Source organism: Bos javanicus, chromosome 18, assembly GCF_032452875.1.
Source record: "Bos javanicus breed banteng chromosome 18, ARS-OSU_banteng_1.0, whole genome shotgun sequence".
In the NCBI taxonomy this organism is placed as follows: Eukaryota; Metazoa; Chordata; class Mammalia; order Artiodactyla; family Bovidae; genus Bos; species Bos javanicus.
In genome coordinates, this window is record NC_083885.1 from 65,214,863 (window position 1) to 65,227,577 (window position 12,715).

Sequence of the window (12,715 nt, forward strand, 5' to 3'; positions counted from 1 at the left end):
TTAAAGATCTGAATAAAAAGGTATATTATGTTTATAGATTGGGACACAGTCTTTCTTCTATATGTGTGTGTGCTCAGTTGTTTGACTCTTTGTGACCCCATGGACTGTAGCACAAAATGCTCTTCTGTCCATGGGATTTCCCAGGCAAGAATAGTGGAGAGAGTTGCAATTTCCTTCTCCAGGGGATATTCGCAACCCAGGGATGGAACCCAAGTCTCTTAGGTCCCCTGCATTGGCAGGCAGATTCTTTACCACTGCACCACCATCAGTTCAGTTCAGTCACTCAGTCGTGTCCGACTCTTTGCAACCCCATGAATTGCAGCACACCAGGCCTCCCTGTCCATCACCAACTCCTAGAGTTCACCCAGACTCACGTCCATCGAGTTGCTGATGCCATCCAGCCATCTCATCCTCTGTCGTCCCCTTTTCCTCCTGCTCCCAATCCCTCCCAGCATCAAAGTCTTTTCCAATGAGTCAACTCTTCACATGAGGTGGCCAAAGTATTGGAGTTTCAGCTTCAGCATCAGTCCTTCCAAAGAACACCCAGGGCTGATCTCCTTTAGGATGGACTGGTTGGATCTCCTTGCAATCCAAGGGACTCTCAAGAGTCTTCTCCAACACCACAGTTCAAAAGCATCAATTCTTCGGTGCTCAGCTTTCTTCACAGTCCAACTCGAACATCCATACATGACCACTGGAAAAACCACAGCCTTGACTAGACGGACCTTTGTTGGCAAAGTAATGTCTCTGTTTTTGAATATGCTATCTAGGTTGGTCATAACTTTCCTTCCAAGGAGCAAGTGTCTTTTAATTTCACATCTGCAGTGATTTTGGAAACCCCAAAAATAAAATCTGACACTGTTTCCACTGTTTCCCCATCTATTTCCCATGAAGTGATGGGACCAGATGCCATGATCTTCGTTTTCTGAATGTTGAGCTTTAAGCCAACTTTTTCACTTTCCTCTTTCACTTTCACCATACTGAAGATTAAATGCAATTCCAATCAAAATTCTAGTGGGAATTTTTGTTATGCACAAATTGAAAAGTGGATTCTAAACTTTATATGGGGGAATTCCCTGGTGATGCAGTGGTTAGAACTCTGCACTTCCACTGCCAAGGGTACAGGTTCAATTCCTCCTCAGAGAACTAAGATCCCATACGCTGAGCGGCGAAACAAACTTCGTACAGAACGGCAAAGGACCAAGAATGGCCATAATAACTTGGATAAAGAAAGTCCAAGGAGTATACAACCTTGAGATCAAGACATATGATTGTTAAAAATAAATTATTCAACACATGAAAGTATTGGCATAAATAAAGTGGATAAATGCAACTGAAGAGAAAGTGCAGAAATAGACATATACATACATGATTGACCTTCCACGAAGATACGAAAGCAATTCAAGAAATAAGCTATACTATTTAAATCAATATCACTGCAGCAATTGGGTATCCATATTAAAAAAAATAACTTTCCAAATCAACTGAGTATGGCTCATTAATATTAAGATATCTAAATTTAAAAGTTACAGAAGGAAATACAGGAAAAATTCTGTCTTTAAATTTGGGAAACATTTCTTATTTACAATACAAAAAGAATAATCAGTAAAAGAATAAATGGACAAATTAAACTACACTAAAATTAAAGCGTCTTGGGAATTCTCAGGTGGTACAGTGGTTAGCACTCTGTGCTCCCACTGCTGGAGGCACAGGTTTGATCCTTGGTTGGGGAACTAAGATCCCTCATGCCCAGCAGCATGGCCAAAAATAAATAAACAAATAAACAAACAAAACAAAACAAAACTCTTTCTCTGGAAATGTGACTGAACTGAGACGACCAAGTGTGGTGGAATACTGGTAAATATTTCCAGCAGAGTACCTTAATCAATAATCCATGAAGAAAGATTAAGTCAGTAGTTAGGAGGGTAAATCATATGAACAGCAATTTCAATGATATATGCGTGGAAATTAACACATGGAAAATGACTCAGCATCATGTCATTAGGAAAATGCTACTTCAAATCATTGGATACAGCTATGATATCACAGAAATGAGAAAGCCCAAACACACCAAGTGTTGGCAAGAATGGAAAGAACAGAAACTCGGATTCTAGTGCTTCCAGTGAGACTGTAAAGATTTAACCACTTTAGAAAAGGTTGAGTGACTCTACAAAAGTTGCACACCCACCTACTCGTAACACAGGAGCTGTGTTACCAGATGTTAACTCGAATGAAGGCAAGTCTAAATTCAGAAGGGCACTTCCCAAGTGTGAACTTTCCTGTTTTTTATGAACTTGGAGCTGCCTACAAAGAACCATGCTTATGAGGCTTTCATCTAGTGTGAGTTCTCTGGTGGACAACAAGACTTGTTTTGTAAGTGAAGGGCCTCCCACATTCACTGCATTTAAAAGGCTTTACTCCAGGGTGGGCTTTTTGGTGCTGAACAAGTGTAGCCTTGCGCATGAAGGCTTTCTCACATTTGTTACACTTAGAGGGTCTTTCTCCAGCATGGGTTCTCTGGTGCTCATCGAGTTTAACTTTGCCATTGAGAGCTTTCCCACATTCGGTGCACTGGTAACGCCTTCGTGCAGTGTGAATATTCTCATGTCTGTTGAGGGCAAAGCTGGTTGTAAACAGTTTCCCACATTTGTTACACCCATATGCCTTCTCCAAAGTATGAATTCTCTTATGCACACAAGACTTCCTTTGTAGACATAGGTTTTCCCACATTCACTGCACATGAAAGGTTTTTCTCCAGTGTGGACTCGCTGGTGATAAAGCAGCCTTATTTTGAAGATGAAAGACCACATTTGCTACACCCATAAGGCTTTTCTCCAGGATGGATCCTTTGGTGAGCAAGAAGGTTATTTCTGTACAGGAAGCACTTCCCACACTCACTGCACTTACAAGGATTCTCTCCAGTGTGGATTTTTTGATGCTGGACAAGTGAATCCTTGCGGGCAAAGGCTTTCCCACATTCATTACACTCATAGGGTCTTTTTCCAGTGTGGGTTCTCTGGTGTTCAAAAAGTTTATATTTGTGGACAAAGACCTTCCCACAGTCACAGCACTCATACGGCCTTTCTCCTGTGTGAACTTTCCGATGGTGAATAAGACTGGAGCTCTGTCTAAAGAACTTCCCGCAGTCACTGCACAAATACGGTTTTTCTCCAGTGTGAACTCTCCACTGCTCCGTGAATTTGTACTTCTTCCTGAAGGCTTTGCCACATTTGCTGCACCTGTAATGGCCCTGCCCAGAGCGGGGGGGGCCTCTCTCCTCTGCCTGCTTCTGCATGGATGCTCTCCATCGTGGGAAGAATGGTGCTGGAGAAAGCCCAGGCTGCCGAGGAAAGTCTTCTCAATCTCTCTGCGCCTGAGCACAGTGTCAGCCAGGTAGAGAACGTCTCTCTCTACCAGGGCACACACACTGGAGGCGAGAGTCTTCAAGATAGAAGGGTCTGGCTGTGGGCTTCTGTCCTGTGTCACCTGCTCTACAGAGACACACTGTTTGGAAATGGCCTTCTCAGCTTTTCCTCCCTGCCAACAACCTGAAAGGAAGACAAAAAGTACTGATAGTGTGGAGACTTTTGTCGGACAGAAACCCATTTGCAGATTTCTGTATGACACCAGAGAGTAAGTCCACGGCAAATGATTCAAAAAAGGGAGGCAGACATGTGGCAGAAGGGGCTACTGCGAATACTAGGCCTCTGTGATCAGAGAAGAGGGAAAAAGACAGGATGCCGGGATATGGTGCTGTGCTAAGAGGAACTACCCACTCTTCTGCTAGTGGTGCTCAGCAGGATTTTGGGGTGGTGACAAGTGTACTAGGTAGAATGTGTCCCACTTCAGGAAAATGCATTCACACCTGACTACTCAGTGTTTGAGGACTATATAAGAATGTGCACCTCCCAAGATACACTAAGAATGGACTACTGGTACTGTCTTTATAGATTTCAAATATATATATATACATACACACATATATATACACACATTAATATATTTGTTTTTCTCTTTCTGACTTACTTCACTCTGTGTAATAGGTTCCAGGTTCATCCACCTCATTAGAACTAATTCAAGTATGTTCCTTTTATAGGTGAGCAGTATTCCATTATATGTATGTACCACAACTTCCTTATCCATTCATCTGCCAATGGACATCTAGGTTGTCCCACATGCTAGCTATTGTAAACAGTGCAGGGTAGCAAAACAGACAGAGACAGAAACAGCAGACATTTGGAAACAGTGGAAGAAGGAGAAAGTGGGATGACTTGAGAGAATAGCATTGAAACATACATTACCATATGTTAAATAGAGAGCCAATGGAAATTTGCTGTATGACCAAAGCCGGTGCTCTGTGACAACCTGGAGGGATGGGGTGGGGAGGAAGGTGGGAGGAGGGGTTCAAGAAGGAGGGGACATACGCATGCCTATTGCCAATTCATGTTGACGTATGGTGGAGGCATCACAATATTGTAAAGTAATATCTTCCAATTAAAATTAAAAAAGAATCAACTACTGGGACTTCCCCAGTGATCTGGTGGTAAAGAATCCACCATCCAATGCTGGAGTGGGAGGGGGTTCCACCCCTGGTTGGGGAACTAAGACCCCACATGCCAGCAGTGTGGCAAAAACCAGTGAACAAACACAAAAACTAGCAAAAAAGACCAGACTGCTATTGGAGAAGATTTCAGGGAGGGAGGGAAAGGAGAGACGCAGGTGACACTGGGGTAGAAAAGGACAGGGGTATGAACTCAGAGAAATAGACAGAAGGGGGAAGTGTCAAAATGGGGAAGATAGAAACGAGGTGCAGCCAGGATAAGCTAAAGACTAACCCAGTCATGGCGGAAAGACCTGTTCCTGCAGGGTTAGAACTCATCAGTGACATCGTGCCTTCCTACAGCTCCTGCTCACCAGGCCCTAGATCCTGTTAACCCTCTTCCTATGACCAGACAGATGTCTACCTCGTCAGGCACCCAGGGCTGCCTCTGCCCCTCAGCTCAGGATGGGTGAAGGTGGAACCTACCAGATCAAAGGCCTGATGAACCTACCAGATCAAACTGGGCAGTCAAAGACACCAGCCCAGAGTGACCCAACTTCAGGAAAGCGACAGACTTCAGGAAAAAAACTTTTATTAGGAGAACCTTGAGGAGAGTCTTGAAAAAATAACCTAGTGTTGACCACAAATGCTGACCACGTAAGTGTCTGTTATCACTGAGGCAGGTGCTGCACAAAAAAAGGTTAGAACCCGTGACACAGATCTTCCACCCAGCAGAACAGTCAATACACCAAGTACTGGCAAAGCAAAGAAGTGGACAAGCAGGCAACAAGCCTCCAAGAGCAAACCCTTCTGTGAAAGGCTTCAGGGCGTGTGACACAGACTGAACACCTATGAGTGGGGGACACAGCTCAAATGCCAGGAAACCAGGGAAGGAAGCAGTCAGCGTCCACAGCCCAGCCTGGGGAGGCTGGAGTGAGCCAAGCAGAGAGCAGGGCCGAGCCCAGCACAGCGGTGTGTGTGGATGCAGTTCTTACCCAGGGAGGCTATCAGGGACAGGTTCTCCAGCATGACGTCATAGTATAGGAGTCTCTGAGCCTCACCGAGGAGCCCCCACTCCTCCTGGGAGAAGGACACCGCCACATCCTCAAAGGTCACATGGCCCTGTCAGGAGGGGGACACGAGTTCACAGCGGCCTCTGTAACCAAAACACCCTCCCCACCTACCCCAAGCTTCATGACACCAACACTGTGACCTCAGGGCCTGGAATCTGACATGGTCCACCTGCTGTCCACCTGCTCAGGAGTATCTTCACACCTGGACCCCGCCCCCACCTGATCTCCAGATGTGTGTCTAGTTGTACACCTGACACCTCTTGTGAGACACCCCTGCCACATCTCAGACTCAGCACGAGGATATGTAATTCTGGACAGTCCTTCTCATCACTCCTACTTTTTGTTGGCTGCACCAGCTCTTATTTGGGGCATGTGGGATCTAGTTCCCCGACCAGGGATCGAACCCTGGGCCCCCTACATTGGGAGCGCAGAGTTTTAGCCGCTAGGCCACCAAGGAAGTCCCATCACTCCTACTTCTCACTTCCCGTCTCAGACACAGTGTCCCTACTCTCACCTAAAGGCAAACATCATGGTGTCATGTCAGACGACTGTCTCTCACCCTGCACAGCAGAAAATCATCCAGCTCCTCAGGCTGCCACCCCAGGAAAGGCTCTGCTGTCTTTATCCACCCACGTCCTGGGTCCTGCAGTTTGCTGGACACGCCCCACTTGGTCTCACCTCCAGGAACACGGACAGGCTGGCTCCTGTCCCAGGAACATCTCACCACCTCACCTTCTCCACTGGACACAGGAGACCACCTCAGTACAACAATCAAAACTGAGGAGGGGGTTCATGGGAATCCCTGAATTTGTAGGCAAGTGGGACAGAAGTACTGGTAGCCTGGGAACCAGAGACCAGAATTGGCCAGTCTAAAGAGGGTCCTGTGCCTGAGGTGACCCAGAGCCAGGACTAAGGCCCAACAACCCCAGGCCAACTGAGTCTCCTGTATCTGTGTGTCAGGACCAGCGGTGGGATGACGTCTGGGGAGGTACTGCGACTTCTTCCACTTACCTGTCCAGGAACCATAAACATTGCTGGTACCGTGGGAACCTGTGAAAAGAGGGAGGATCTGAGATCAGGGTCATCTTGGTGAGCATGGAAAGGCGGAGCTGTGTCCTCCCTTCCCTTTCCTGGACATGAGTCACTTCAGGCTCTGACCCTACACCCTCAGGCTTCAGAGCAATCACCTGACAACTCAGATAGCCTTCGACAAAGATTCAACTTCCTTCAGTTTCCGTGTCTTCATGTGTAAAATGGCAACATTTATGGTGCTTATCTCATGATGTTACTGTAGGCATCAGATGCATTGTTACTGTATGTCTGGGCTATCACTGAGCTATAACAGAACACAGGATTAACACATTCACAAATGTTTTTGAAAATTTGATACTTCTTACATGTCTTTTAAGTCATTATATAAATCTGACATTTAATCAACACCTTGAAGTTTATGAGATTCCTTCTATGATTTCCTGCTGCTGCTAAGTTACTTCAGTCGTGTCCGACTCTGTGCGACCCCAGAGACGGCAGCCCACCAGGCTCCCCTGTCCCTGGGATTCTCCAGGCAAGAACACTGGAGTGGGTTGCCATTTCCTTCTCCAATGCATGAAAGTGAAAAGTGAAAGTGAAGTTGCTCAGTCGTGTCTGACTCTTCGTAACCCCATGGACTGAAGCCTACCGGGCTCCTCCTTCCATGGGATTTTCCAGGCAAGAGTACTGGAGTGGGTTGCCATTGCCTTCTCCATATAATTTCCTATCTGACACCAAATATATGATATCTTTTCTACCACCAATGATCAGATTCCATGATACCAACTGGGTGCCCTACATTAATCGTATTCTGGCATCCAGAGGTTAGGGACAAAATTTGAAGGTTTAAGGGCTCAGTCTCACTGGACTATCCCCTTTTAGAGAGGCCAGTTCTGACCTGTGGTTCCCAGGCTACCAGTACTTCTGTTCCACTTGCCTACAAATTCAAGGATTCCCATGAACCCCTCCTCAGTTTTGATAATTTGATAAAATGACCCACGAAAGTAAAGAAATCACTTTCCTTTCTTCTGGTTCACTGTAATGCATACAACTTAGAAACAGCCCAGTGGAAGAGAAGGCTAGGTGGGGAAGGCGGGGTGGGGGTGGGTGAAGGGAAGCAGGGGGTTTCCAGGTCCTTTCAGTACATGCCACCATCCTAGGACCTCCACCATTTCAATGTGTTCACCAATCTGAAGGAAACTTCATTTCATTCTTCAGCAGTTTTTATACCTAATCTAGTTTCCTTCTGATCCTTGGGAGGCCCTAGGGTGGGGATGGGGGTTTACACTAATTGCTTGGTTTTTCTGGTGACCGATACCATGCTAAGGCTACCTAGGAGACCCACCCTAAGCCATCTCATCATAAAAACTCCTGAGTGAAAAGGGGGCTACTTGTGAATAACAAAAAAAGTCCTAAACTCCTAGGAAATTCCACGGGGTTCAGAGATCTATGTGAAGAGCCCAAGACAAAAACTACGTTAAATATATATGTAAGATTATACACAGACAGAGATTGTCATTTTCAGCAGTTATTATTTGCCTACACAAGATTAACTTGTTAAATCTATACATTTTTAACCGTGTGGTTTCCTGAAAGACCTGAGGCGTCTGTGCTTTGACTGAATCTGAGCTTGACTCACTGGTCAGTATGGCCCAATTGTTCTGGCACCACAAGGAACAGAAGTTGTCTGAGTGTTCACAGCAGTCAGTGCACACAACCGCCCGGCTCCTTCTCCATCTCCACCCCAGTCAAGGTTCCTTACTGCTTATACCCTGCTTCCCCCAGAAAGCTCTGGAGACACAGGACCCTCCCATCTGGCAACCTCAGAAAGTCCCACTCTCTGCTCTCCAGCCCTAGCTCTCTCTTTCATCTCAGGTTCCCTTTCATTGAAAAGTGACAAGACTTTCCCTCCTAAATTTGAGATCCAGACATGGCTGGAGTCCAGCACTTAGGCTATCACTACATGGACATCCTTCAGCCAGTGACCTCCTCCCTCAATTCTAAACTATAAATTTCAGCAACCCCTATGTTACCTCAACTTCCGAATCTAAGAAACAGCACATCCCTAATTCAACTTTTACTATCTCCCTAAAACTGACTTCTCACATCAGTGTGGTCTCAGGTCTTACAGATGCTCAGCCAAAAGAAAACCTTTACTGTCCTTTACTCAGAGCCACATTTACTGCACCAGGAAATCCTGCCAATTATCTTTAAGGTTTTATGATACAATTATTTATATTCCTTCAGTTTAGTTCAGTTCAGTCACTCAGTCGTGTCTGACTCTTTGCGATCCCATGAATCGCAGCACGCCAGGCCTCCCTGTCCATCACCAACTCCCAGAGTTCACTGAGACTCACGTCCATCGAGTCAGTGATGTCATCCAGCCATCTCATCCTCTGTCATCCTCTTCTCCTCCTGCCCCCAATCTCTCCCAGCATCAGGGTCTTTTCCAATGAGTCAACTCTTTGCATGAGGTGGCCAAAGTATTGGAGTTTCAGCTTCAGCATCAGTCCTTCCAATGAACACCCAGGACTGATCTCCTTTAGGATGGACTGGTTGGATCTCATTGCAGTCCAAGGGACTTTCAAGAGTCTTCTCCAACACCACAGTTCAAAAGCATCAATTCTTCGGTGCTCAGCTTTCTTCACAGTCCAACTCTCACAGCCATACATGACCACAGGAAAAATCATAGCCTTGACTAGAAGGACCTTTGTTGGCAAAGTAATGTCTCTGCTTTTGAATATGCTATCTAGGTTGGTCATAACTTTCCTTCCAAGGAGTAAGTGTCTTTTAATTTCATGGCTGCAATCACCACTTGCAGTGATTTTGGAGCCCCAAAAATAAAATCTGACACTGTTTCCCCATCTATTTGCCATGAAGTGATGGGACCAGATGCCATGATCTTCATTTTCTGAATGTTGAGCTTTAAGCCAACTTTTTCACTCTCCACTTTCACTTTCATCAAGAGGCTTTTTAGTTCCTCTTCACTTTGTGCCATAAGGGTGGTGTCATCTGCATATCTGAGGTTATTGATATTTCTCCCGGCAATCTTGATTTCACTTGTGCTTCTTCCAGCCCAGCGTTTCTCATGATGTACTCTACATATAAGTTAAATAAGCAGGGTGACAATATACAGCCTTGACGTACTCCTTTTCCTATTTGGAACTAGTCTGTTGTTCCTTATAAATAATATAATTAATGCCTATATTTTAATTAATATCATTCATATTCCTTTTATTATTTAATTCATTTATTAAAAATTAATAAACACACAACATTGTTAATTGTTTATATCTCAATACAAAATAAAAAGTTTGAAAAAAATTAATTAACAGAAACTTCAATTAGGGTTGGCCCACTGGAGGTGGGAGCCCTTGCTGGCCTGAGACAGTAATGGTATTCAAAAGAAGAGTCTCTTCTTTCCTGGAAAGGACTCAGACAATGAAAAGCCATGGACTCATTGGTGACTACAGCCCATCTAACTTCCTTCTTTAATCTACATAGAGTGTTAGCTCAGGACGGTTGTATTGCCCTTGAATTTAAAATTCTTTCTTCACAGCGAAAGAATTTAGAGACAAATAGAGAGGTTAAGAAAGTAAAGTGAGAGTCTATTTAAGCAAGGTTATGCTCTCAGCGGGAGAGGAGAGACAGGTGAAAACCTGGCGTCCCCGGTTTCTCAGGCAAGGCAGTTATGAGGGGGATAGAAATGAAGAGGTGGAATGCTCGCGAGGAAGGAGAAGTCCGGGGGTCAGATTCCTGGATTTTAATCCAGCACCGTTTCCAAGGGGAGAAGGGATTTTTGTCCTTGCTTAGCTTCGATCAGAAGTGTTACGACGTCCGTGCCTGATGGGTACTTCTTCATCTGTCCGGCTAATCTTACCGAATTGAGGGCATCATGAGCAAAGTTACCTTTGGACACAGGAGATTCCCACCTTTCTCCTCCTTTCTTTGTCTGCTACCCAGACACTTACCACCCAAGATCTGTGATTTCCTATCAGGCTGGAAGTTACTGCTTTCCTCTGCCTTTGGATCCCTGCTATTTACAAGACGCAGGCGCCCCTGCCCCCATTTCTCCGCTCATACCTAGTGACCTGCCTGCTGTAATAGCGGCACACCCCAACTGCAAATCCCTGATGCTCCTGAGCGGGGAGACATCTTTACAAAAGAAATGGGGCAGTCAAATTGTTTCAGGCCGGCAACTTCCAAAGTCACTAGTGTCGTCCGGAAACCACTCGACTCTCTGGAGTCTAACGCAGAAGCCTCTCCCAGGTTTCCCAGTCTCCACCTCATCACCTCCTCCCCAGTCAGTCCTCCTCTGAAATACTTTAAAAGTCGAGCATCTTCCCGACTTGTTCACAGCCCTCCATGGTTCCCAGAATGCGGACTGTCGGCCCAGCTGACCCAGATGGTTGACTTCTCCTTAATGTCCTGTCCCTGCAGAGAGGACTCCAACCCCAAGTTTCCCTAATGCTCTGGTTCGTGTGCGCCTCCAAGGATCAGCACGTGCCGGGCCCAAGGCCTTTAACACGCCACATTTCATCACACAGCGTGTCAGAAATGGGACCGCCACACACGCACGCCTAAAGTTCTGCACTCAGGGGACTGAACCGCGGTGCCCTGGGCAGGTGACCCTCATGGGGGCTTGAGGATCCGGGGACGAACAGTCACCTGGGCCGGGTCCTGCCGCGCGTCGGTTGCCATAGGACCCATTCGGTGCAGCAGGGAAAACCTGGGCCGAAAATCCTGAAAGTGGTTCCGCAACCCGTTCACTCCTGTGCAATGTGGACGGCGACCCTCGGGATCTTGCCAGTTTCTTTAGGCTCGGCTCCACCCAGTGATTTAGAGCCCTGGATCCTGCAGACAGCAGCAAAAACGGTCAAACGACCATCAGAAAGACGCCCGAAGTCCCGCCTCCTCCTAGTTCACATTCCCGGAAAAGCCCCAGTTGAGTACCAGGCCGCGCACAGACTTCTGGACAATGTAGTTCCCCTGCGTCCAGGGATTGCTGTGTGGACCAGACCCTCCCCCTCGCTGCAGGGCACTAATTGGTCAAATCCGCCGGAAGAACCTCTTAAAAACACATCAAAATAGACCCAGCAAAGCCTGTATGTATAATCTTTTAAAAATTCTGATCTAACTCTCATTTCTCAACATAAAATATGATACAAGATTAGAAAAAATGCATTCCAGTTGCCTAAAGACTGAGTAGCCAGAGTCGTTGTTTGTTTTTTATGAAAATCTTGGAAGCATTTGCAAGTAAGGAAATAAGATTTTGGGATAAAAAAGGCAATTCTGTATTATTGTCTAAAAAAATACATGAAACTAGATAACAGAACTCTATAGTGGATACCGTCTGCCTAAGTAAACCCGAGGTAATAATCAACCACAGCACATTCACTTGTGATCAAAGAATTGCAACTCGGTGCACATTAAAGTATCAGGGCTCCCAGGTGGGGCAGTGAGAATCTGCCCGCCAGTGTAGGAGATTCAAGAGACTCGCGTTCGATCCCTGGGTCAGGAAGATTCCCTGGAGGAGGAAATGGCCACCCACTCCAGTGTTCTCGTCTGGGAAATCCCAGGGAGAAAGGAGCTTGGCCCGCTGTTCCCAAAGAGTGGAGGGGATTGAGCATGCAGGCACATTAAAGTATCAATAGCAATAAAAAAAAGATGTTGTCTAGGGAGTAAAAGGAGCTTTTAAAGACAAAAAGAGGTTCACATTACAAAGGATTTTAATTGGAGTTGGAGGCAAAAGCTAGTCTTGGAAGAAAAGGCTTGAGTGCTATGGCTGTCCCTAGAGGGAGGTAACCTGTGGGATAAGTTGCAGACGTTCTTGCAGAGTCCTTGGAATATTTGCAGGTTGGTCCAGATCAAAAGTTCATGGTTTCACAAGATGGGGAGGTACAGGAGACCCACAATTAAAAGCCTCCTATGGAGAAGGAAATGGCAACCCACTCCAGTACAGAGGAGCCTGGCGGACTGCAGTTCATGGGGTTAAATGACTGAGAACGCATGCATGAGGGTGGAAGGAGATTGGGTTGGTAGCAATAAACTGGTAGAATTAAAAAAAAAAAAA

At 45.9% G+C, this 12,715-nt stretch overlaps 1 protein-coding gene across 1 annotated transcript; it reads right to left on the reverse strand.

Annotated features, from left to right (window-relative positions):
* LOC133229779 (zinc finger protein 552-like) lies at window positions 1-12,654 on the reverse strand. Its single transcript, XM_061386524.1, has 3 exons — window positions 6,625-12,654; window positions 5,536-5,662; window positions 1-3,548 (listed from the first exon to the last, which is right to left on the reverse strand). The coding sequence occupies exons 1-3, from the start codon at window positions 6,643-6,645 to the stop codon at window positions 2,731-2,733; spliced, it is 966 nt and encodes a 321-aa protein (XP_061242508.1). The 5' UTR covers window positions 6,646-12,654; the 3' UTR covers window positions 1-2,730.
* Between the last annotated feature and the right edge of the window lie 61 nt (window positions 12,655-12,715).

Excerpts from the sequence above, each read along its gene's own strand:
- LOC133229779 (XM_061386524.1), bottom strand. The coding sequence starts at position 6,645 with ATGTTTATGGTTCCTGGACAG. Across the intron at positions 5,663-6,624 it reads TGTTTATGGTTCCTGGACAG|GGCCATGTGACCTTTGAGGA; the intron begins GTAAGTGGAAGA and ends CCCTCCTGACAG. Across the intron at positions 3,549-5,535 it reads GTCCCTGATAGCCTCCCTGG|GTTGTTGGCAGGGAGGAAAA; the intron begins GTAAGAACTGCA and ends TCTTCCTTTCAG.